The 26,337-nt window shown below is 37.1% G+C and overlaps 1 protein-coding gene across 1 annotated transcript in view; it reads right to left on the bottom strand.

Annotated features, from left to right (window-relative positions):
* Positions 1-212: 212 nt before the first annotated feature.
* LOC134364472 (leucine-rich repeat-containing protein 37B-like) overlaps positions 213-26,337 on the bottom strand; it is a 46,713-nt gene continuing 20,588 nt past the window's right edge. Inside the window, exons 3-10 of the mRNA XM_063080387.1 lie at positions 18,322-18,393; positions 17,649-17,723; positions 8,560-8,675; positions 6,492-6,634; positions 5,484-5,786; positions 2,202-2,251; positions 825-875; positions 213-320 (exon numbers count right to left, since the gene is read on the bottom strand). Coding sequence (XP_062936457.1) covers positions 227-320; positions 825-875; positions 2,202-2,251; positions 5,484-5,786; positions 6,492-6,634; positions 8,560-8,675; positions 17,649-17,723; positions 18,322-18,393 — 904 coding nt within the window. The 3' untranslated portion in view covers positions 213-226. The remainder of the gene's footprint in view (positions 321-824; positions 876-2,201; positions 2,252-5,483; positions 5,787-6,491; positions 6,635-8,559; positions 8,676-17,648; positions 17,724-18,321; positions 18,394-26,337) is intronic.

A 26,337-nucleotide genomic window follows, 5' to 3' on the forward strand; every position in this document is an offset into this window, starting at 1 on the left:
TGTGGGACCACTGGCTCCCACAAGAGATTCCACCTTTAGTCCTGCTTTTCTTGCCTATGGCCCTGATTATTTGTGTATAAATATTTAACTATTAACATTTTAATTTCTTACCACATGGCTAGAATTGATTATAAATTGTATATACTTTAATATGAGAAAAATTTACAAGCAATGCTGAGAAGCCAAGAAAAAAAGATTTGCAGGTGGCCTGAGGCAGGATGCGGGGTCACTCTGAGTTCCCGTTGGGCACCTCACTTTCCTCTCCCTCGTCAGGTATATCTATGTACATGGCATCCTTTGTTCGGGCTTCCTGGATCACCCTAGGATAAGAAGAACAATGTCAAGGCTTTTACTCTTGAAAAGAACAACTTGGGGCCGGCCCGTGGCTCACTTGGGAGAGTGTGGTGCTGATGACACCAAGTCGAGGGTAAGATCCCCTTACCGGTCATCTTTTAAAAAAAGAAAGAAAGAAAGAAAGAAAAGAGCAACTAATAGGCTGGCCAGTTAGCTCAGCTGTTCAGAGCACAGCCTTACATCACCAAGGTCACAGGTTCAGATTCCCTTACTGGCCAGCTGCCAAAAAATAAAACTTTTCATTATCTCCTCATTGTAGATAGGAATTTTAAATTGTCCCCAATCATTTACTCTGCATCCTTGTTGAAAATTCCATCCTTATTGGAAGCATTTAGGGGTATATACATATCCCTAAGCAAAAGTGGCCACCTTGAACAGAAAAGACCCTCCTAGAAAATAAAAGGGGAAATATTAATTCTGCATTTCCCCTGCTATCTCTGGGCATAGCAGTGAATCCTTCTCAAATTTACCTGTGAGAGATTTTGATGTGAGCATCTCCACAGCAGAAATCCAAAAAGCACCTTGGGAGAAAACACATGCACAAGACAATTAGTCAGGCCATTTTCCATGTCTTCACAATGTACATCTCTGGTCTTATTAGGACTAACCGTGCACGTCAGTCCATAATCACAGTGAGCAAATCACTAGACCAGGGGCCTTCAAAAATATTTCATGTATGCTGGGCTTCCAGAAGCTCTCCATGGCTGTCCAAAAGGTCCTCACAACGTCTCTGGGGAGAACCGTGTATGCGGCCTGGAGTACAGGCAGGACTTTCAGCCCCATATACCCCCTTGACCAAGTGCCCTCATGCAGTGAACAAAACACACAGCCACACCGGGCAGAAGTGTCTGCCATCTACAGAAGCATTTTACACCAGTCCCCTTCAGGCTCTGTCTCACAGGTGTCATTTGCTGGGGGGTGATGGATAAGGTGCCTCTGTTTTCCAAGCTGCTTTATCCTAGAAGCTGAATCACATCAAGGAAATGCCTGGGCTCACCAAGCCAGGTTATCTACTCCATTGATTTCAAGACTGCAGGCTGTCACTGGTGAGTGAGTGGGTGGTGGAACCAGTTTAAAGGACATGACTAGCATGAAAACACAAGATATTCTTTCTGAGTACAAACAGAATATGAAAAAATCAGAGTGCATCATTTCAGAAACTACCTGTGTCTGTATATATGTGTGTACTGATTCATGATATAAAATGTAGCTCTCAGCCCAAGCACAGTAAAATCAACGGAGAAATCCCCAGCTAGGAAAAGAATCAGCCTCTTCTGATACTCACTACAGTGTGACCATGGGGCAAGATATTTTCCCTTTCTCTTTCTTTGTTTCCTTATAATAAAAGGAAGAGACAAACTACTGTCTGAGGTCTCTCCTAGTTAAACTCTATGAGGTTTGGATAAAAGGAATAGAGTGGGGCCCCAAATCCAGTAGGACAAGAAGGTAAGTTTTCTTGCCACTTTAGAGGAAGGTCTCATGTATTCTACCTTCTATCAGCCTTGAATTACCTTAATATCATGGCCTTCCTTATCCCTCTCCAGAGCTCCAAGGAGGCCTCTGGCCTGGCCTGGTGCCCACTCCCCACCAGAAGGAACAGGCACCACCAAAACCTCTCCCCTCCACCCTTTCTTGGAAAGACAGCGGGTGCATCCTTACTAGTCACTGCTAACTCAGCTCTGCCTGGAGAACTAATGTTGCTGGGGTCAGGCAGAGTCCTGGGTTAAGGAAATATTCCTGCCTCTGGCAGTTTTCTCACTGCAAAATTAGGGAATTGAAACAGATACATTTTAAGTTCTCCTCTAGTTCTCAATTTCTAGTTTAAAGATTTCCAGATTAATACTTACCTTGGGGATCGTTCTTTAACATCCTCTGATGCTGATTTATGAGAATAAATCTGTTTTGGAAAAAAACAGGATCATGATTATCCATCACAATGACCACTATCTCCAAATCTTTATTCATTCCTTTTATGTATTTTAAGTCTTATCTACCTGGTGATACAACTTTTGGGACTAGGAACTCTATCCTGTTCAATATTGGAAGTAATAGGAGAATTCAGTAAGGTGGCTAGGTACAAAATCAAGTGATCAGCGCACAAACCTCAATAGCTTTCCTAGGTACCCCCAATAACTAATCAGAAAGTGGAAGAACAATCCCATTTACAACAGCAATAAAAATGTTAAGTACCTAGGAATAAACTTAACAAAACATGTGTAAGATCTATGTGATGAAAACACTAAAACTCTTCTCAATTATGTTAAGTTATAAATACATGGCATGAGATACCATGTTCCTAGAATGTTGTAAAAATGTCAATTCTCAAATTAATCTACAAATTCAATGCAATCTTATTCAAATCCCAAGACAGTTTTTTTTTTTTTTTTTTTTACAAAAATTGACCACTTGACATTTGGTAGAGAAAATGGGCAAGAATAGCTATGAAATGTATGAAAAAGTAGACCAAAGAGCAGGAGCTCACCCTACTAAATACATAATTCGAAATATGTTATAGGGCCGGCCTGTGGCTCACTCAGGAGAGTGTGGTGCTGCTAACACCAAGGCCATGGGTTCGGATCCCATATAGGGATGGCCAGTTTGCTCACTGGGTGAGCTTGGTGCTGACAACACCAAGTCAAGGGTTAAGATCCCCTTACCGGTCATCTTTTTTAAAAAAAAAAAGAAAGAAAGAAATATGTTATAAAGCAACTGGAATTACGTAGTGTGATCCACAGGAAAAGACAACTGGATCAACAGAAGAGAACAGAGTCCAGGTAAAGATGGTATTTTAGATCACTGAAGAAAGAATGAACCATACAATACAAATTGTCTTAAAGCAATTGAATATTCATGAAGGGAAAAATAAGTTAGATTCCCTACCTCAACCATACTAAAAAACAAAGAAAATTCCAGATGGATTGAAAAATAACAATAACATAATCCCCCCAGGCACAGGCTTGCCGGGCTGACCCCACTTCTGCTACCTGAGGTGCCACCTCAACTCACACACAATGTCAGGTGGGCACTACCCTTGCTGAGCTCTTCCTCGCCTTGTCTATGCCCTCACTACTGACCATCCCTCTGCAGATGGACATGTTTTTCTTTAGACACGTTAATACATCCAGTGGGGTTCTGCTCGTGTCTGTAGACCAGGGACCTTACTTCTCTGCTCTGCTCCATTATGTGTAGACCTTGGCATTTCTCTCTTGGATAGCCATGTTTTAAAAAATTGTTTACCACATTTTTAAGTTCTCGGGGAGGGGGAACGCCTCACTATGGGCTCCAAGAAATGGTGACAAATCTCATGGAGGGACTAGGCCCAGGAGGGCTGGAGTATTCAGGGATGGCTTCATGAAGAAAGATGAACTTGAGGCGGCTTTTGACAGACTCATAGGACTTCCACAGGCAGAGTGACATACAGGAATCTTAGATGGGCAAAGGCACAGACACAAGTAGGAATAGGCCTGGTGTGACTGGGGTTTGGTGGGGGCTGCTTTGGCTGGAATGGAGAGCTGCCATGATGGCAGAAAAGGTAAATGAGGTAAATGAGGTGGGTTGGTAGGGTAGAGTCAAGATTGTCAGCTTCTTAAATCACTCTTAATATGCTAGGACCTGCCTGTTGGGAAAAGTAATAAGCTATTTTGTAATTGAATAAAAGGTAAACAAAGGCAAGCTCCAGGAATAGGCTCCTGTAAATATGGCATGCCTTAGAGCAGCCTAATGCAGGGTTTGGCTGTAGGGCTTTAACTGAACCTATTTAGACAATGCCTTACACACTGGAGAAGAAGGATGCTGTGTAAATCTAATGAATCTCCAGGACAACACTTCTATCTTGTAAGGGGATCTCAACCCTTGGCTTGGTGTTGTCAGCACCACGCTCAGCCAGTGAGCCAACCGGCCATCCCTATATAGGATCCGAACCCGTGGCCTTGGTGTTATCAGCACTGCACTCTACCGAGTGAGCCATGGGCCAGCCTAACACTTCTATCTTTTGACTCCTTTCTTTCTCCCAGGGTGATGACAGCTCCTTGAGGGTTAAGATTATACATCTCTTGTCATGGTAGTAACAGGGAAGGAAATCAGTGGTAGAATGAAGGTGGTTAGTGTGTACATAAAATTACTGACATACTTTTAAGTTGGCAAAATTTCACTGTTATATCAACTCTGGCCTTGTTAAACTTCTCAAAATAGTCTAGTGGCTTCTTATTTTGGTTTTAATTCCACAGAGATTTCCTTGGAGTGGGGTTCCTTTAAAAGTCCCTTGAATATACTTTGCAATAAAAGAACAAAGCATACCTCAGCCCCAGTGAATGAAGAGGAATGTCATACAGTAGTAGGTGGAAAAGTGGCTTTGATTTTCAGTTTGTGGGTTCGGATTATATTATAAAGAGAGGATGTATTCCAGAAACCTGAATTAATTGTTGTTCTTACCAAAGTGAGACAGAAAATCATAACAAAAATCATCACTACAACAGTTGCAGATATTGCTAAGATGGGTTTCTTGTCATGGCCATATCCTGGAACTTCTTTAGTGAGGTTAAAGAAAAACAAAAATCATTTTTATAAAACAAAGAAATAGGATGAAAGCTGGGATGGCTGGGTAGCTCACTTGAGAGGGCATGGTGCTTATAATACCATGGTCAAGGGTTCAGATCCCTGTACTGACCACCCACCAAAAAAAAAAAAAAGGAAGAACGGAGGAAAACTAACTATTCAAAACCCCATTCTTGGGCTGGCTGGTTAGCTCAGTTGGTTAGAGCATGGTGTTGTTAATGCCGAGGTCAAGGATTAGGACCCCAGTAGGCACCAGCTGCCAAAAAAAAAACCACCAAACAACAAAAAAAGTAAAACCCATTCTTCCAGATGAGTAGCTTACAGGTTCTTAAAGAACGTACTAAATCTAATGTGTTACATAATCTTACTATTAAGCATTTTCTTCTACAATTTGTCTTGTGTGTTAGGTCTGCTTTATTCTCTGGGCAAAGTGGAAAATCAGTGTATTGGCCAAAGTTACATGACCAAGACAAGATATGGACTCGGAGCCTCTGATCTTCCTGCTTGGGCACATTAATGGCATATCCTAAATGATGGGAAAATTCTGCGTCTCATGCTTCAATAGTTGTGCTCACCTCATGTGACTCCTGGTCTTTCTGTTCACCCTGGGCTTCTGGGCTCTCATTGATGTTGTTCTCAGTTTTCCATTGGTCCGGATCCCATTCTGCCTTGGACGACTTTGCTTCCTGCTGCTGCTCACTGAGAAGCTTCATCAGGAGGCCTTTTCTGAAGATGAGCTTGGCACAAACTGTTTGTACATGGGACTCAGAGCCATCCATTTCCAAAGTCTGGATAACATGAGAAATGAGCCTTCTCATGTCATTGTTGGAGAAGAGGGATCTTAGCTGCTGGTTTAGCTGAAATTCAAATTTATCACCTGGGGATGAAAGCAATGGGTAAGTGAAGCCTTTGGGCTTGACGGGTAAGTCAGTCTCCAGGCTGCCATATTCCCATTGTGTTTCACTGGATTGTTTAGCAGTTGGCACTGACTTTAATGCAGTCACAGGAGAATCTATAGCAGAATACTTGTGATGCTCTGATCCCTCAGGGATGTTCTGATCCCTCTTGATGCTCTGATCTCTCACTTTTTTGAAGTGCCTTTTCTTTATGCCTCTTTGCTTCTTGAGGATTTTGTACACTCTCTGCAGCCTTTTCTCTACACTCTCAAGCTTTGCCAGGCTGTTTTCCTGTGGTTGGGCAGTTTCTAACTTCTTTGAAAAGATTTGGCATTTTAATTTGGGACCTAAAAGACTAGATTGCATAAACATGGCAGTTTTTTCTTTCTTTTTAACCTCATCAATTTTTTCTTGAATTTCTGTAGCTAACAAATTTTCCAGAAAATAGAGTTTCCTCAGTTCATTTTTGTAGGGTGAATTGTTTGATTCAGGTATAAGAGAGGGTGTATTTGTATTTTTTTTCTTATAACCCAGGGGCGTATCTTCATCCTGTACATTTGAAAAAAGAAGTTTAATGAATGGTAATAATGTTGGTTGTATATTTTCTAGGTTTCCCTCTGATAGATAAGATAATAAGTAATTTAGTGTATGTATAATTTCACTTTTTTCATTTAGGTCTAGCTGCTCATTCGTATCTGACCAGTTCATGCCAGTTTTGTCTGAGGGTGCCTTCTCTGGCTTAATCATCAGCTCAGTGCTTGTGTTCTTCTTCCAAGATTTTAATACTTTCATGAAAGCTCCTTCAGGATTTCTTATAGATGCCTCTTCAGCTGTAAAAAGAGAAGAGACTGCTTTTGATAAGGAAGACCAATGGAGCAGCTTTTTTTATCAGGCCACAGCTATACACCTGAGTCAAATAAATTAGGAATCAGCAAACATGAGTGCCATTTAGAGAGGAGGAAAATAAACCAACACTTGAATCTATAAAATAGCAACAACAGAAGGATAAAAAGACATGGTTTGAAAAAGTGACCACCTACTCAGAACATTCCATTTAGTTTATTCTATTGGTCCCCAATGGCCAATTGCCCAGTACTCATGCCCAAGGCTGGAAGACAAATATTCCCCCACTCAGCCGGCCTCTCTGCAGATCTTCCATGCCTCCTCACATTCAAGTGCCCAATACTGCCCTGCCTCAAGTGCAAATGTAGTGCAAGGCTTCATCTCTACACCTCTTTAGTGTGCTTTTGGTCTCACTACCATCACAGGTGACAATGATGAAAGATGGTCCTCTGAGGGGAAAAAGGACAGAGATGCTAAAGCAGAAACCCCACTCCCCCTGCTAACAGACCTTCATCTGGATGTCTTTCTCCACCTACCCACCCAGTTCCTTCACTTGGTCCTTGCTCCCATATAGCAGAGCCCCCATAACAGAAGGCTCTACACAAGATAAAATACTATGTCTATCCTGGTTCTTTCTTTAAATTTAGGCAGGGATCTGGGGTATAAGTTAAGAGATTTCTAATTTGCCAGCTTGTATGCCTATGTGGAATGTTCAGTAAATGTGTGGAATAAAAGTAGTTTCTGGATAAATATTACTAGAGGTCCTAAAATGCAGGAGAAAAAAAGCAACTTTGTCAGAGGCCTAGTACTTTGCTTTCATTTCATTTCTAGTATTTCCAGCTTTACTTGGGGAACCATCCAAAGCTTCTGACTGCATGAAGTCAAGTGTACCATTGTGTAGCTGAGTTTCCAGAATTAAAAGTATTTTTGGTGGTGGTGAGGGTCAGAAGAGAAGGGAAGGATCGTGAGAAAGGAGGAACATGGGCTTGTGGAAATTGGGGACAGAAGACCCAGGCACCAGGCTACAGCACTTAACACCTCTGATCTTGCTTTTCCTCATCTGTAAAAGGAGATTAAAAATGCTCGTTCTGCCAACTTCTAGGGAAGAAGGAAATAATAAAAGTGGTAAGAAAAAAAGCACTTTGAAAAGTAAGCAACATTGTCTTTATATATGTAGCAAAATGTTTTTATTATTTGCCCCAGATTACTGGTAGAGTCCTGTATTCAAGCTATCTGGACATAAAAGCAGTCACATTTGGGAAGTCATGAAGTTAGTGCTGATAAAAAAAAAAATCTTAAAAAGCACCTGAGTGTTCTATGGATAGAAATGCTTGAGATTCAGAGCAAGTTCAGAGTTGGGCAGTCTAAGAAGGGAAGAACCTTACATGCAGTTAGAAGGGGCAGGTAGCAATTTGTTCTTGTGGAACCAGAAACTCTAAGGCTCCAAATAAAACAGCACTGATTGTGCTTTCTTATGAAATTACAAAAACAAATAAAACAAAACCAGATCTACACCTGTCCCATAAAGCAGAGGGCATTTGAGACCTGATGCGTGTAAAACCAGTTTACAAACTGTGTTGCACCAAATGAGTAAGTTATCGTTGGGCAACTAAGCACTGAGCAGAGAGCACAGTACACAGTGTGTGGCCATTAATGTTATTTCCTTCCCCTTCCATTCCTTTGTAAAGCAGAGAAATGGTTCTTTTTGCACATGGAACAGTCACATTATTAAATTATGTAGTATTAGCTGAGAACCTGACTTTCAGCAAGGGAGTAGTTCAGAAATTTGGGGACTTTAACTCTGAATTAATGAATAAAATAAAGCAGTTATATCATTAGTGTGAAAACTTATCACCAATTAAAAATTTAAAAACAAAAATAAAAAATGTATCATCAGGTAATTCAGACTCACGACAATATGTGGGGTTTGTCAGACATGTACTGTCACAATGCAGCTTGACTGTCTTGCAGACAACCTCAATATTTTTAAATTGGCAGAGGCAGCAGGCCATATGGCTAGTTAAGATCCTATAAATGGAAACACAGAGAATTAAATTAGTGGTAAAGGGGTTACTTGAGTAGGTAGAAGAGGCAGGCTAAGGCACCACAGGGCTGTGCAAAAAGAAGTTCATGAGGTGTATGGCATGGACAGTTGGGTAGGAACCAGATGGTGAATTGCTGCTGTTGAATCTTGTAAATAGGAAGGAACACAAGAGGTGCCCAGTAGAAAGGTAAGTATGACAGTGGATATACTATACTGAGAATAAAAGTGATAGGGATTAGAATTGGGTGACACTGATCTATAGTCTAATTCAGAAGTATCTCCTCCCATCTCAGAAGTCTCACTTTGGGAGGAGAGTACACAGGAAGAAGGTAGACTTCCAAGAAGAGTCTGAATAAGCCCCTATTCTAGAGTCCCTTTCTCAATTCTTGTTGGCTGTGGTAAGTATTAGAAATTACTCTGGACATAAAAAAACAGCTTAGTTTAAACAAGCATTGTGTGGCTAAACAATAACAGAGATCACATTGGCCAAATCTGGACAATTTGAGTATTCAAAAGAATGACAATGGTAAGGTACAACCTAATGTGAAGAATATATGAACTCATAATGATAACCAAATATAAAAGAGTGGGGAGTTCTTCTTTACAGAATAGTGCCAGCTAATAAATGTAAAAGGAATTATAGAAAAGTGTCATTTTGCAACCACCAATATAATAATTGATTCAGACAAGGATTATCATTGATGCACAGTTGAGTGTAAAGGCATTTGACAGTAGAATCTTAACTGATATCAAAGTATCACCCCACAAACTTAATTACCAAGGGAGAAAATAACTTTACAATGGAGAGATCTGTAAGATACCACCCTAATCAAGTGATCAGACTTAGCTTTATAGGCCACTTAAAGTCATGAGGTAGGAAGAATATATTGCCTATGCAGTATTCTTACCAAAAATATTTAACCTGAATCTAATCAGGAGGAAACAGACAAATCCAGACAAAACACAACTTGTAAGTTGTGGGACAACTTACAAAACAACTGTCTTAGACTCTTCAAAAGTGCCACTTTCGTAAAACACCAAAAAAAAAAAAAAAAGTAGGGAAATGTTTTAGACTAAAAGTAGGGAAATGTTTTAGACTAAAGGAAACCTAGACATTTTGATTGGATCCTGGATCAAAACAAAACAGATCTAAAGGACATTATTGATTTCTGACTAAGATGGAGTAACAGGGAACAATTTAACTTCCCACCTGAAAGAACTGAAAAGCTAGACAAAATATACGAAACAACAGTTCTCAAGACATTGGACATCAGGCAATGACAGACAGTGATCTCCAAAAGATGGGAAATAAATGAAGTAAGCCCTATGACTGCCCAGCTTACTGCCTTGAGACAGTTTCCAGGCTATGGTGCACGGGTGGGGGAGACTCAGGCAAAGACTTGTGGACTTCTTGATTAAGGAAATGGGGCTGAGAATCCAGGAAAACCGAGGTAACAAGAATTCACAAAGCAGAGTACTAGACAGAAAAGAGGTGCACAGAGAAAGAACTCTGGAGTTATACAGAGGGATCTCTTGAGTTTTCAGCAAAGTACTGATCAGTGCATGTGTATGAGGAAACTACTCAAGGCTGGGAAAAGAACCAGTTGAAAGCATTAGACAGGCATGGTACTGATAACACTAAGGTCAAGGGTTCAGATCTTCATACTGGCCATCTGTAAAAACAAAACAAAACAATTAAAAAAGTGTAAGGAGCTGGCCCATGGCTCACTTGGGAGAGTGTGGTGCTGACAACACCAAGTTAAGGGTTAAAATCCCCTTACCAGTCATCTTTTAAAAAAAATAAAAGTATAAGAATAATTGAATTATATGCAGGGTTAGGAGTAGTGCCTGTTCCCATGACAGCCTGGAAAACCTCATGAGTCAAGGGGCATTGGGTGCTCAGAAAGGTCTTGCCTTAACAGTTGTGAATAGTGAGCTCTACACTAAAGGGTACTATGTGATCCCACCTAACAAATCTTCAAATTTAGACCCAAAAAGATAAAATTGTTTTGTTTTTGTTTTTTGTTTTTTAAGATGACCAGTAAGGGGATCTCAACCCTTGGCTTGGTGTTGTCAGAACCACGCTCAGCCAGTGAGCCAACTGGCCATCCCTATATAGGATCCAAACCTTTGGCCTTGGTGTTATCAGCACCACACTCCCCCAAGTGAGCCACGGGCCGGCCCTGATAAAATTGTTTTGAGTAATCTAACTTTACCCAGAACATGCTCAAGCATATTTACAGGAGTATAAAAATATACAGCACCCAACAAACTAAAGTTCACAATGCCTGGAATCAAATTAAAAATTACCAACAAGGTTCAATTCCTGTAACATCCAGCCATGGAGCAGGGGGAGGGAAATTACCAAGCATGCAAAGAAGCAAGAAAATAGGACTCATATCAAGGGGAACAAAACCAATCAAAACTAACCCAGAACCTACAAGTATGTTAAGATGAGCAGACAAAAACATTGGAACAGTTATTATAAATGTATTTGGCATATGTTAAAAGACTGAAAAAGTTAAGTAGAGACACAGAATATATAAAACAGACTCAAAGTGAACTAGAGACTGAAAACTAAAATGTTTAGATGAAAAATCTGTGTTATGGGATTAATAGCAGATTAGACACTGCAGAAGAAAAGATCAGTGAACATAAAGGCAAAGCAACAGAAGCTATGTAAAATGAAACATAAAGAGAAAAAACCCAGAATGACAACAACAGAAATGAACAGAGCAGCAGTGAGTTGTGCACTAATGTCAAGTGGCCCAGCATAAATGTACCTGGAGCACATATAGGAGAGGAGACAAACTAGTAACAATAGAAGGGAACTTCTTCAACTTGACAAACATCTACAGAAAACCTACAGCTAACATATTTAATGGTGAAAGATAAATGCTTCCCCTGCCAAGGTCAGGAAAAAGGTGAGGATATCTGTTTATCACCATTTCCATTCAACATTGCACGGAAGGTTCAAACCATGCAATAGAGCAAGAAAAAGAAATAAAAGGTATCCAGAATGGAAAGGAAGAAGTAAAATTGTCTTTCTTCACAGATAACATGTATGTAGAGAACGTGAGGGAATCTACAAAAAGACTACTAAAATTAATAAGTGAGTTTGTAAAGTTTGCAGGATATAAAATAAATATACAAGCCCCCAATTTATCCTTAATATCTAGCAGTGAACAATCAGAAATTGAATTTTTAAAAATACCATACAAAATAGCATCAAAAATATAAAATACTTAGACATAAATCTGACAAAAAGGTAAGACTTGCACACTGAAAAATACAAAACATTGCTGAGAGAAATTAAGGAAGACCTAAATAAATGGAGAGAGATAATGTCTTCATGAGGCCCGGCCTGTGGCTCACTTGGGAGAGTGTGGTGCTGATTACACCAAGGCCACAGGATCGGATCCTATATAGGGATGGCCGGTTCGCTCACTGGGTGAGCGTGGTGCTGACAACACCAAGTCAAGGGTTAAGATCCCCTTACCAGTCATCTTTAAGAAAAAAAAAAAAAAAAAATGTGTTCATCAATCAGAAGATTCAATATGAGGATACTTCAAAAAGTTTGTGGGAAAACAGAAAAGATAACATGGGGGGCTGGATGGTTAGCTTAGTTGGTTTGAGCACAGCCTTATCAACATTCATGGGTTTGGATCCCCATACTGGCCAGCCACCAAAAAAAACAACAGAAACAAAACAAAAACATAATATGAATCTTTATGTGAACTTTTTGAAGCCCCTCATATTAATAAGATGTCAGTTCTTCCCAAATTGATCAAAATCCCAGCAGGGTTTTCTGTGGAAACTGACAAGCTTATTCTACAATTCAAATGGAAAAAGCTCCTAGAATAACCAAAACAACTTTGAAAAGTTGGAGGACTGACACTGTCTGATTTTAAGACTTATTAGGAAGCTACACTTTCAAGGCATTGTTGTATTGGTATAAAGACAGACAAATAGATCAAAGGAACAGAAAAGAAAGTCCAGAAGAACATAGATAAGGGCAACTGATTTTGAGGTTCAAAGAGTTCAGTGGAACAAGAATAGTATTTTCAACAAATGGTGCTGGAATAATTGGATGTCCACATGCAAAAAAGTGAACTTCAATCCATACTACATACAAAAATGAACTCAACTCAGTTCATAGACCTAAATGTAAAACCTAAAACTATAAAACTTATAGAAGAAAACACAGGAGAAAATCTTTGTGACCATGGATTACATAAGATTTCAGAGATACAACCCCCAAAGCATGATGTATAGAAGGAAAAAAATTGATAAATGAGGTATCATCAAAATTAAGAATTTCTGCCATGCAAAAGACACTGTTGAGAGACTGGAAACACAAGCTACAGATGGGAGAAAACACTTAGCAAATTACATGTTGGATAAAGGACTTATTTCCAGAATATATGAAGAACTTTCAAAACTCAATATAAAATAGGCAAAAGATTAAAAGACATATAGATGGGCAAATCACATGAAAAGATATTCAACATCATTAATCATTAAGGAAATGCATATTAAAGCTGCACTAAGGTACCATTACATACCTATTAAACCATCTAAAATTAAAAAGACTGGCCATAGTAAAAGTGTTGGAAAAGATGTAGAGAAAATAAAGCTCTCATACACTGCTGATGGGATGTAAAATGGTACAACCCCTTTGGAAAAGTTTGATAGTTCAGAAACTTAAACATACACCAACCACATGGTCCAGCCATTCCACTTCCGGGTATTTATCCAAGAGAAATGGAAGTATACATACACACAAAGACTTGTACACCAATGTTCACAGCAATTTTATTTGTAACAGCCCAAAATTGGAATAACCCAAATGTCCACTGACAGGTGAATAGATAAACAAATTGTGGTATATTCATAAAATGCAACACTGTTCAGCAATAAACTATTGATACACACAACATAGATAAATGTTAAAATAATCATTCCAGGTGAAAGAATCCAGTTAAAAAAGAGTACATACTGTATGATTCCATTTATATAATTCTACAAAATGCAAACTAATCTATAGTAAAAGCAGATACAGGTTGCACAGGGATTGGAAAGAACAAGGAGGATGGGAGGGAGAAATTACAAAGAGACATGAGGAGACTTTGAGGTGCTGAACATTTGATTTTGGTGATAGCTTCATGGTGCATACATATATCAATACAGATTATTTACTTTATGTTGATTATACCTTAAAAAGCTGTTAAAAATAAATGATATAATTGAGACAACTGGGGAAATTTGAATATCAGCTATTAGGTAACATTGTGCAGGAAGTTAATCCTTTGGTGTGTTAATACTTATTGTAGTTATATAGGTAAATAGGTAAATGTCCTTGAATTTAGGCAAAAAGTACTATTATATCTGAAACATTTTTGAAATGGTCCATCCAGAAAGAGAGACAGACAGACAGACAGAAAGAAAAGAGTATGTTAACAATTGAATCCACATGAAGGATACAAGGGTGTCCATTGTACTAACTCTTTGATCTTTCTAGTGGGTTTAAATTTTTTCAAGAGAAAAGTTTTAGCAAAAAAGATACCCAGCCTATTGATTAGCTTATTATTATTGTTTACCGGGTACAGTTTCAGGGAGATAAAAACTCTCCGTGACTGGAGTAAATCCTCAAGGTTAACTTGCAGTATAGCATGGTGATTAGGAATACAGATTCCATAGCCAGACTAGGCTCGAATCCCAGCTCTGCTAATAATGTGACCTTGGGTGACCTGCTTAATCTCTGTTGCTCAGCCTCTCTGTAATAATAGCATCTACCTCTAATGAGTTTTTAGGAAAAAATGAATCAATACCTGAAAAGGGCCTGAGGCATGGTGAGTGCTCAATAAATGTTAATTAGTTATTAACTTGCAGAGGCTGCCTGAAAACTAATCATGCTCTCCCACTTTGGGTGCCTTCTCTGAGTCCTCCAAAATGATGACTTTATTAGGAACACATTATGAATGTCTAAACAGAAGTGTGTTTCACGGATCCATGAAGGCTGAGTTGGCAGTACAATGTAAAGAGTTTTAGATAAAAACTGCATCCAATAAGTTGGCCTGACACATTTTTCAAACCTCTAGAAGGGTAATTATGTGTGACTAATATTATTGCTCTGAGTCTGGTGGAAGCCTCTGATCTTCATATAGAAAGAATGGACCCAGAAGAGTAATCCAGCATTTTACATTTACAGCAACCTCAACTCTGACACAAAGTGTTTGCTGTTCCTTTCCTGCCCCAACTTTTTATTTTAGAAAATTTCAAATCTACAGAAAACTTGAAAGAATGGTATAATGAACATTTGTATCCCTTTCACCTGGATTGAACAACTGGTGACACTTCACCACATCTGTCTTCAGTGTGGGTATGCTTATATATAATTTTCTGGGCAAACCATTTGAGAGTAAGTTGCACACATAATAACCCATCACTGCTACACACTTCAGCATGCATCCCATAACAACCAAGGCATTCTCCTACATACCCCAATACTATTATCACCCAATGAAATTTAATATGAATATCTCTGACTCCTATATAGTCCACATAAAAATTTTCTCGATTGTCCCAGTCATGTCATGGCTTTTTTTTTTTAAAGGCAGAATCCAGTCAAACACCAGGCATTGCATTTAGTTTTCATGATTCTTTTGTCTCCTTCAATTTAGAACTGTTCCCCATCTTTTAAAAATCTTTCATAGCATTGACATTTTTTAAGCATTCAAGCCAATTGTTTTACAGAATGCTCCTCAATTTGGTTTTGATTAACCTGAATATAACAAGGAAACATTTTTAGCAAGAACACTTCATAAGATATATTGTAGTTTTGTTACTCATTAAAATGTATGAGCTAGGAATAATACAAGTGATGATAAACTTGAATAATCATTTTAAAGCATGCTGACAAATTTTCGAGACTGCAGATGACCTGAGGTATAGGTTGTTCTTGAGAATAATTATTTTCAATACACATTAAAGATCATTACACACGAGTCAAGACTCAAATGAGCTGGCTTACTTACTTTGTATATAAATGTCTAAACTCCAAGGACTTTCAATAATGAACTCCACTGTGGCAGTTGCTTTAATCTCTTTTTGGCCTTGATGGCAAACGGCTACAGAGAACGACAGCACTTTTCTTATCCACTAATGGTCAAGAGAAAGGCAGATAGAACCCTACTACCATGGATAACAAAGTGAAAGAGCTAGGTGATGAGAACTTTGACTATGCGGTGAGAAGGTCATCTAGCCAACATGGGAGGGATCGGCTGTGTCAGATGCTACAGGAGGTTGAGGGCGATGAGGCTATAACAGTAACTGATGGATCTGATGACAACGTCGTGAAGATAGTCAAGGCGGTGACCTGACAAAAATGACTGCAGCAGAGTACAAATGAAGGACCTTTTCCATACTGATCTTATGTAATCCCCTCAACCAGACTTAGCATAACAGCACATTTCTAATTAGCTTGCCATACAGGAGGGAGGATGGCAAAATGTAGGCTGAGGTGAGCTGTGTAACAAACTGTCACAATAGGGCCCTGCAGAAATAAAAAACTGCAAAAAAATGAAATACCTCACACCATACATAAAAATTAACTCAAAATGGATCATAGACCTAAATGTAACTACAGAATTTCTAGAAGAAAACATAGGAGAAAATCTTTGTGAGTCTGGATTAGCCAATGGGTTCTTATACAAAGACTTCTTAGGTCAGACACAAAAAAGCACAAGCCATTCAAGAAAAAAATGCTATATTAGACCGTCAAAATTAAAACATTAAAAACTTCAGCTCTTCAGAAGACACTTAATAGAATGAGAAGATTAGCCACAACCTGAGAGAAGATATTTACTAAACAGATACCTGAAAAAAAGTACTTGTATCCAGAGTATATAATAAAGCACTCTTAACAATTAATAAGAAGATAAATATCCAGTCAAAATATGGGAATGGAGGGCCGGCCCACGGCTCACTTGGGAGAGCATGGTGCTGACAACACCAAGTCAAGGGTTAAGATCCCCTTACAAGTCATCTTAAAAAAAATAAACATATAATAAATAATAAAGATAAATTAAAAATAAACATAAACAGACACCAATAAAGATATTTGCACATGAATAGACACTCAATATCATCAGCTATTTAAGAAATGCAAATTAAAACCATAATGACTACACACCTACTAGTAGAAAGGCAAACATTTAAAAAAACCCCAAAATAGAAGGATCAGGTGAAGATTTGGAGCAACTGTAACTCTCATACACTGCTAGAGGGAATGCAATCAGCCACCGTAGGAAACAGTTTAGCCATTTCTTAAGAAGTTAAATATGCACTTAGCATGTGATGCAGCAATCCCACTAGGTATTTACCCCAAAGAACTGAAAATATATGTTCACACAAAGACCTGCATGTGAGTATTTTTAGCAGCTTTATTCATAATTTCCAAAAAATTGGAAACAACCAAAATGAGCATAAACTGATGAATGGATACACAAACTGGTATATCCACACCACTGGAATGCTGCCCAACAATAAAAAGGAGTGAACTACAGATAGACACAACAGCATGGATGATAACATAATCTCAAAAGGATTACGCTAAGTGAAAGAAGCAAAAGGCCACAAAGTACATGGTTTCATTTACAAGACATTTTGGAAAAAGCAAACCTATAGGGACAGAAATCAGACTGGTGGTTGCCAGGGGTGGTAGTGGGAGGAGGGGATTGACTGCAAAGAGACATGAGGGGCCTTTGTGAAGGGAGAGAAATGTTCTATATTGGGAACGTGGTGGTGGTTACATAACATACATTTGTCAAAACTCATCAAAGTGTACAATTAAAAAGAGTGAATTTTATTATGTGAAAACTATGCCTCAATAAATCTGACTTAAGAAAATAATAAAACAACTAAATGAAAGTAAATCTAAGAAAAAAATAACTTACAGTTTTTCCAATTCAAGAGTCATCAGGAGGGCGTTCTCAATTATTGTAAGGGACACTTGTCTTGCTCCCATGTCTCTGAAGGAGAAAGCCCAAGCATTCATGATAGGAACCCCAATACAAAAGTTCTGTACTTAGAAAGACATTTCAGGGACATATGAGTACTTCAAATTTGGCTTCTCTATAAAATAAACAAGCTTAAGAGTTTATTGGCCATAGAAGATGATTCTAGAGAGCTCTTATTGAATAAATTTGTTTATTTGCACCATTAAATTAATGGCATTGGCATTGAGTAGTAGAACCTCTACCGTTTTTTTTTTAACCATTATCTTACTTTTCACTTTGTTTTGTATTCACCTGTCTTGATTACTATTTTTTTTTTCCTTCTTTTAAATAATGTATACCTCTTTCTCTTTGCTTTCTGGGATAAATGATCTTTCTACATGTGTCTACATGTTCCATGTCTGTATGTATTCTTCAACACTGCTCTCTTCCAATGCTCGCTGTCTTGCCCATTATACATCCTTTCTTAGTCCTTTCTTTTGCCAATAACTTTTTCCCCAAATAACCCAGTTAAAATTAAAATTATGACTTTTCAGCCTAAGTGAAAATACTTAGTCTTTGATGAAAGGAAAAAAGAGCAGAAGTCATCTCATGACTCATGACATTGTAATACAGATATTTTAATGCTGGCAATTTAAAAAGATGTGAGTCTTCAACAGTAGTGAGAGGATTATGATTGAGAATTCTGAAAAATGCAATGAAATTAAAATTACTTGCATTTTCAATATGCATGAAACTACATGAAAAGTTTATATTCTATTTTGGCATGGAACTTGTAAGTAAAAAAAATCATTTTCTGTCTTTACCTATAAATCACCCTTAGAATCTGTAAAGTACTCTTCCTTTGGAAACCAAAAGATGAAGTAGAGAAGAGAAAAAGAAAAGAAGAAAAAAAGAATGGATAGCAAAAAAAAAATATTCCAAAAAACTTTTCAGGTCAAAAATCCTAGAGGTGATTTCACCAGTAGAAAGACCTCACTCTTCAGGAAACAGTATTTATAGTGTCCTCCATAATTCAAGGTGCTTGTCTTTCACCTTTAGAAATTAAAAAAAAAAAATCATGGTTAATCCATCCAGTCAAGAAAAAAATTGGTCCAGGCTGGCTGGTTGCTCAGTTGGTTGCAGCACTGCCTTATGTAACATCAAGGTCAAGGGTTTGGATGTCCTTACCAGCCAGCCACAAAATGAAATGAAACAAACAAACAAACAAAAAACCGTGAGAAAAAAATGGGGCCAATTCCTTGGCTTTGGAGCCAAAGAAAAAAGTTTACATCTTAAGAGAAGGAACTGGTCAAAACTATAACCCCATCACACACACACCAGCCCTTGCGTTCTTGTATCGCATCACAGCCTTTGTTTCATTGCATGTAATCACCTGTATACTTGTCAATCTCCTGGAATGTCAGCTGCTGAAGGGCAGGGGCTACACCTTACGGTCATTGTCATCTTTGTGCCTGGCAGAGTGCCTGAAATTTACTAGGTATTTAATAAATGTTTGTTGACTAAATAAATAACATTTTGTTTGTAAATCAATAAAATGAATATGTTGATTTTTTGATGCAAACTTTTATTCCAAAGTGCTGGAATAGATTTTCTTCAAGCAAACAAACAAAGAAAAACAACAACAACAAAAAGAAAAGAAACAGGTAACTCTATTCAAGAATCATTAGTGTACTTTTGCAGAACATTATAAAAATAATTAATTACAGCTAATATCTATTAAGCTGCCAGGCATCTGTGATCAGCATTTCACATTTATTCCTCACAATAACTTTATATGGTAGATATTATTATTACCCCATTTTATAAATGAGGAAACTGAGGCACAGAGAGGTTACACAACATGTCCTAGGTGGCCAAGCTAGTAAGAAGCAAAGCTGGAATTTGAACTCAGTTCTGACTCCAAAGCCTGTGTTTAACCTGTATAAAGAAAAGGGGTTTAAAATAGCTGTAACTTTAACCTTAATTTTGAGAAGATTAAATATAGAAAAAACTGCTCAAACCTCATGTATTTATCTAGGAAAGCATCTATGAGAATTACACTTTCTCTTTTTATTTCTTTTCCCTAATCATTTTCCATGATTAAATATTTAATTAATCTATGGTGGTTGAGACTAGAGATTTAAAATCATGTTGTAGGTGACATCGGTGAAAATGGTGGAGGTAAGGACATCTGAAACATCATCCCTACATAAAGACAACAAGAACAAAAAATGGCAAAAATGGCCAGAATCAACTTTTTCAGAACTCTGGAAATTTAACCAAGGCTTGTAGCAACCAAGGAGCATATAAATAAATATTCCAGAAAAATGGCTGAATTTCTGTAACAACAGTAATATTTGTATCATTTTAACTTGCCCTAGACCATTTCTCACTGTCGAGCTCAGTGGTAACCTGAAAATTAGCCCATATTCCCAGTACCAGAGGGAACAAAGTGGAGCTCGTGCTCCTTACAAACCTCATTCCCAATCAATTATCAGTATATGACCCATCTGGTGGTTCCCTGGAAGACCTCACTTGAAACATTTGTCTTTGGGCTGGCCCTGTGGCTCACTTGGGAGAGTGTGATGCTGATAACACCAAAGCCACAGGTTCGGATCCCTATATAGGGATGGCTAATATGCTCACTGGCTGAGCGTGGTGCAGACAGCACCAAGCCAAGGGTTAAGATCCCCTTACCAAAAAAAAAAGAAAGAAAAGTTTGTCTTTATTTGATCTAACAGCTGTCTGGTGCTAAAAGTTTCTCACCAGAGGATGTTTTTGGAAAACAATTATAGGTAACTGTTTTAAAATGACAGCTGTGTGAGGCAATAAATAATGAAAAATAGCCTAATCAAAAGCTTAATAGGAAAAGCTGAGGAATAAGATGTCCTTAGGAACTTTGAAAATACTCCAACATATCCTTGGGAAACTTAGAACATCATGAGATATATTCTTGGAATCTGGAAGGCCATACACATGTGTAGGGCTGTGAGCATGGTCAGGAAAGACCTGAGAAGGCCCTAAACTCTCAACCCTGGCTGATCTTGAGGTTCTGCACAGCAGGAAGTGGAAGTTAAGGCAGAGCTGTAAACTGCTGGCTGAGTGCTGATGGCATGCCCTAATATGCATACACAGCCCCTTGGCAAAAACTTGGAGATTTATTGGTTCCAGGCATTTAATGAAATCTCTGTTCAATCATTAGCTGACCACTGAGATAACCAAGTAAAGACTTTATTGGCCACACATGACAGAGAACACAGAGTTTACAGAATAAGTTCAGAAAAGCCTCTAAATAAACAGGAACTACTAAAACAAGCAGCAATAACATCAAACCCTGGTGGTGGGGATCTGATTTCCAGAATCACTACATTATATTATTTAAAATACCCAGTTTTCAACAAAAATTCATGAGCGGGTGCAAGGAAACAAAGTATGGCCCATACATGGTGGGGGGAAGGGAAAGAAATCAGTAGAAACAGTTCCTTTGGAAGCCCAGATGTTAGACTTACTAGAGAAAGATTTAATTCAGCTTTTTAAAATATGTTGAAGAGATAAAGAAAACCATTTAGTTCTATAGACTAAAGAATTAAAGGAAAGTGTGAGAACAATGTTTCATTGTAGAATAACAATAGATAGAAATTATAAAAGGAAGCCAAATAGAAATTCTGGGGTTGGAAAGTGTAACTAAGATGAAAAATTCACCAGAGGGTCTCAGTAATGGATATGAGCAGGAAGAAAAAAGAATCAAGAACTTGAAGGTCAGTTGAGATTATTGAGTCTGAAAAAAAGAAAGAAAAAAGAATTAAGAAAAATGAATGGAGTATCAGAGACCCATTTGTGAGACAACTTCAAGTTTACTAACATACAAGTAATGGGAGTCTCAGAAGGAGAAGGGAAAGAGAAAGGAGCAGAAAGAATATTTGAAAAAGTAATAGCCCAAACTTCCAAAACGTGATGGAAAACATTAATTTACACATTCAAGAAGCTGAAGGTACTTCAAGTAGGATAAAGTCAAAGAGATCCACACCTAGACACATCATAATCAAACTGTCAGAAGCCAAGACAGAACATATTGAAAGCAGTAAAAGAAAAGCAACTTATCACATACAAGGAATCCTCAGTAAGATTAATAGCTGACTTATCATCAGGAATAATGGAGACTAGAAGGCAGTGAGATGGCATATTCAAAATGCTGAAAGAAAAAAAACCTGTCAACCAAGAATTCTATTATCTGGCAAAACTATCCTTGATAAACAAAAACTAAGAGTTTGTTGCTAGAAGACCTTCCCTGTAATAAATACTAAAAGTGGTCCTTCAGACTGAACTGAAAGACAGTAGATAGTAACTTGAATCCACATGAAAAAATAAAAAGCACCTAACTATGTAGGTAAGTATAACAGACAGTATAATGTATTTTTAAAACATCTTTTATCTCCTATCTGATTTAAAAGATCAATTGCATAAAGCAATAATTATAAATCTATGTTGATGGACACAAAATGTATAAAGATGTAATATGAGAAATTACAGTATAAAGGAGAGAGTGAATGGAGCTATAGAGGAGCAAATTTCATGATATTATTAAAAATAAGTTGGTATTAATATAAATCAGAATTACAGTAAGATGTAAATGGTAATGCCCAGGGCACCCACTTAGAAAATAAATATATATAGCAAAAGAAATATGGGAATTGAAATTGTACATTAGAAAATATCTATTTACCACAAAAGAAGGCAGTAATGGAGGTAGTGAGAAATGAAAAAAACAACAACAACAACAACAAAAAAACAAGACATTGTAAAAACAAATAGCAAAATAGCAGATATAAATTCTACTTTATCACTAATTACATTAAGTGTAAATGGATTAAACTCCAATTAAAAGGCAGAAATTGACAGAATGTATTTTAAGAACATTATCCAACTATGCTGTCTATAAAAACTTCACTTTAGATTCAAAGACACAAATAAGTTAAAAGAAAAAAAAATGGAAAAAGATGTGTTGTGCAAACAGTAAAAAAGGGAGCTGCATTGGCTATACTAATAACAGACAAAATAGGCTTAACACAAAAATTGTTACTAGAGACAAAGACGGACATTTTATAATGATAAAAGGCTCAATCCATTAAGAAGATAGAACAATTATAAATATATATGCATCTAACAACAGAGCCCCAAAATACATGAAACAAAAACTGACATAATTGGAGAAATAGACAATTCAACAATAGTAGCTGGAGACTGGAATATTCCACTTTCAATAATGGATAGAACAACTAGACAAAAATCAGCAAAAAAATAGTTGACTTGAACAACTATAAACCAATTAGACCTAACATATCTACAGAACACTTCCCAAAAATAGCAACATAAAATTAGTAAAAGACACTTCTCAAGTGCATGTAGAATGTTCTCCAGGAGAGACCATATGTTTGTTAGACCCTAAGAGAAGTCTCAATAAATTCAAAAGGACTAAAGTCATGCAAACTATGTTCTCCAACCACAGTGGAGATTAGAAATCACTAACAAATAAATTTGGGAAATTCACAAAACATGGAAATTAAACACATTCCTAAATAATGAGCCAAAGAAAAAAATCACAAGGGAAATTAGAAAATACTTTGACATGAATAAAAATGAAGGTGAATAATGGGGAAAAAAATCAGTGGTTGCCAGTGTATCAGGGAAGGAGGATGGGAGGGATAAATAGGTGGAGCATAGAGGATTTTTAGGGCAAAATAACTATTCTGTATGACTGTAATTGTGAATACCTGACATTATGCATTTGGCAAAACCCATAGAACTGTACAACACAAACCTAATGTAAAATTAAGTAAATAATAATATATCAATATTGGTTCATAATTGTAACAAATGTACTACACTAACGTAACATGTCAATAGTTGGAGAAACTGTATGTGTGTGTATGGAGGGTATGGGAATTTTCTGTAAAAAAAACCCCAACCAAACAAACAAATAAAGACATAACATACTAATACTTCTGTGATGCACCTAGGTTAGTGCCCAGAGGCAAATTTATAGATGTAAATGCAAATATTAAAAAATCTCAAGTTAATAACCTAAACTTGCACCTGAAGAAACTAGGGGAAAAAACATCAAACTCAATGCAAAAGAAGAAGGAAGAAAATAGTAAAGATTAGAGCATAAATAAATGAAATACAGAATAGAAAAACAATATAGAAAATCAACGTAACCAGAAGTTGGTTCTTTGAAAAGATCAACAAAACTGACAGACCTTTAGCTAGACTGATCAAGAGAAGAGAAAAGACTCAAATTATTAAAATCAAAAATGAAAGAGGGGACACTACTACCAACTTTACAGGCATGAAAAGGATTATAAGGGAAAACTATGAACAACTGCACGCCAATAAATTAGATACTATGGATGAAATAGACACATTCCTAGAAAGAAACAAACTACTGAAACTAACTTGAGAAGAAATAAAACATCTAAAATAGACCTATATCAAGTAAAGAGATTGAGTTAGTGATCAAAAAACTTCTCACAAAGAAAATCTCAGGACCAGACAGCTTCGTTGTTGAATCTACCAAATATTTAAAGAATTAACACCAAACCTTCATGAAGTCTTCTAAAATACAGAAAAGGAGAGAACATTTCCTAAGAGTCCATAAGGCTGGATTACTGTGATACTAAAATCAAAGACATCACAAGAAAAGAAACTTACTGATCAATGTCCCTTATGAATATAAATGCAAAAATCCTCAACAAATACTTGCAAACCAAATTCAACAGAGTATGTCAAAAGGACTATACACCATGACCAAGTGCGATTTATCCCAGGAATGCAAGGTTAATTCAACATATAAAAATCAATGTAATACCCCATATTAATAGAATAAAAGAAAAAACACATGATGATTTCAGTAGATACGGTAAAAGCATTTAAAAAGTTACAACACCCTTTCATTATAAAAACCAACAGGAACAAAAATCCACTAGGAATAGAAGGGAACATCCTCAACCTAATAGAGGTTGACAAACTTCTATGAAAAATCCATGGCTAACATCATACTTAATGGTTTAAAACCAAAAGTTTTCCTCCTAGGATTAAGAACAAAGCAAAAATGTCCATTCTTACCACTTCTATTCAACATCATATTGAAGGCTCTAGCCTGGGCAATTTGGCAAACAAAACAGAACAAAACAAAACAAAAAAGCATCCATATTTGAAAGTAGTAAAAAGAAGTAAAACTATATTTGCATATGACATGATATTACATGTAGAAAACTATATAAAAGCCCATACACAGAAAAAAGCTATTCAGTCTAATAAATGAGTTCAGCAAAGTTGCAGGACACAAGATCAATATGCAAAAATTAGCTGTACTTCTATACACTAGCAATGAATAATGTGAAAATGACATTAAGAAAACAATTGTATGTATAATAGCATTGAAAAGAATAAAATACTTAGAAATAAATTTAACCAAAGAGGTGTAATACTTGTACACTGAAAACTACAAAGGTTGTTGAAACAAGTTAAAGAAGATCTAAATAAACAGAAAGACATGCTGTGTTCATGGATCAGAAGATACAGTTTTACAAACTGATCTATGGTTTCAGCACAATTCCTATCAAAATTCCAGGTGACTTTTTTCCAGAAATCGATAAACTAGTTCTAAATTCATGTGCCAATTCAAGGGACCCAGAACAGCCAAAACAATCTTGAAAAAGAAGAACAAAGTGGGAGGACTCAAAAGCTTCCCAATTTCAAAACCCAATTTAAATCTACAGCATCACAGTGTGGTACTAGAACAAGGACAGATGTACAAATCAGTGGAATAAAATTGACAGTGCAGAAATAAACCCTCACATTTGTGGTCAATTGATTTTTGACAAGGGTGCCAAAACAATTCAGTGTGGAAACAATAGTCTTTTCAAATGCTGCCTGGACATCCAAATGCAAAATAATAAAGCTGGACCCCTAAACCTCACACCTTGTATAAATGTAATGCAAAATATGTCAAAGATCTAAATTTAAGAGCTAAACTGTAAAACTCCTAAGAAGAAAACATAGGAGTAAATGCTCATGACCTTGGATTAGGCAACAGTTTCTTAGATATGACACCAAAAGTACAAATAAACCAAAAGAAAAATAAATATCATTAAAATAAAAAACTTTTGTGCTTCAAAAGACATTATCAATAAAGCAAAAAAACAACTCACAGAATGGGAAAAATATTTGCAAATTATATATCTGATAAAGGTCTATTACCCAGAATACCCAGAATATATAAAGAACTCATACAACTCAATAAAAATTGATTTTAAAACAGTTTGATTTTAGGGCCGGCCCGTGGCTCACTCGGGAGAGTGCGGTGCTGATAAAACTGTTTGATTTTAAAATGGGGAAAGGATTTGAATACACATTTCTTCAAAGAAGATATACAAATGACCAATATGCACTGAAAAGGTGCTCCATGTCTTAAGTCATTAGAGAAATGGAAATCAAAACCAGAATGAGACAGTACTACTTTACACACACTAGGATGGCTGTAATAAAAAAGACAGAGAATAACAAGTGTTGACAAAAATATGGAGACATTAGAGCTCTCATACAATGCATGTGGGAATGTCAAATCATGCAGCCACTGTAGAAAAGT

The sequence above is a fragment of the Cynocephalus volans genome, chromosome 16, assembly GCF_027409185.1.
Source record: "Cynocephalus volans isolate mCynVol1 chromosome 16, mCynVol1.pri, whole genome shotgun sequence".
NCBI lineage: Eukaryota > Metazoa > Chordata > Mammalia > Dermoptera > Cynocephalidae > Cynocephalus > Cynocephalus volans.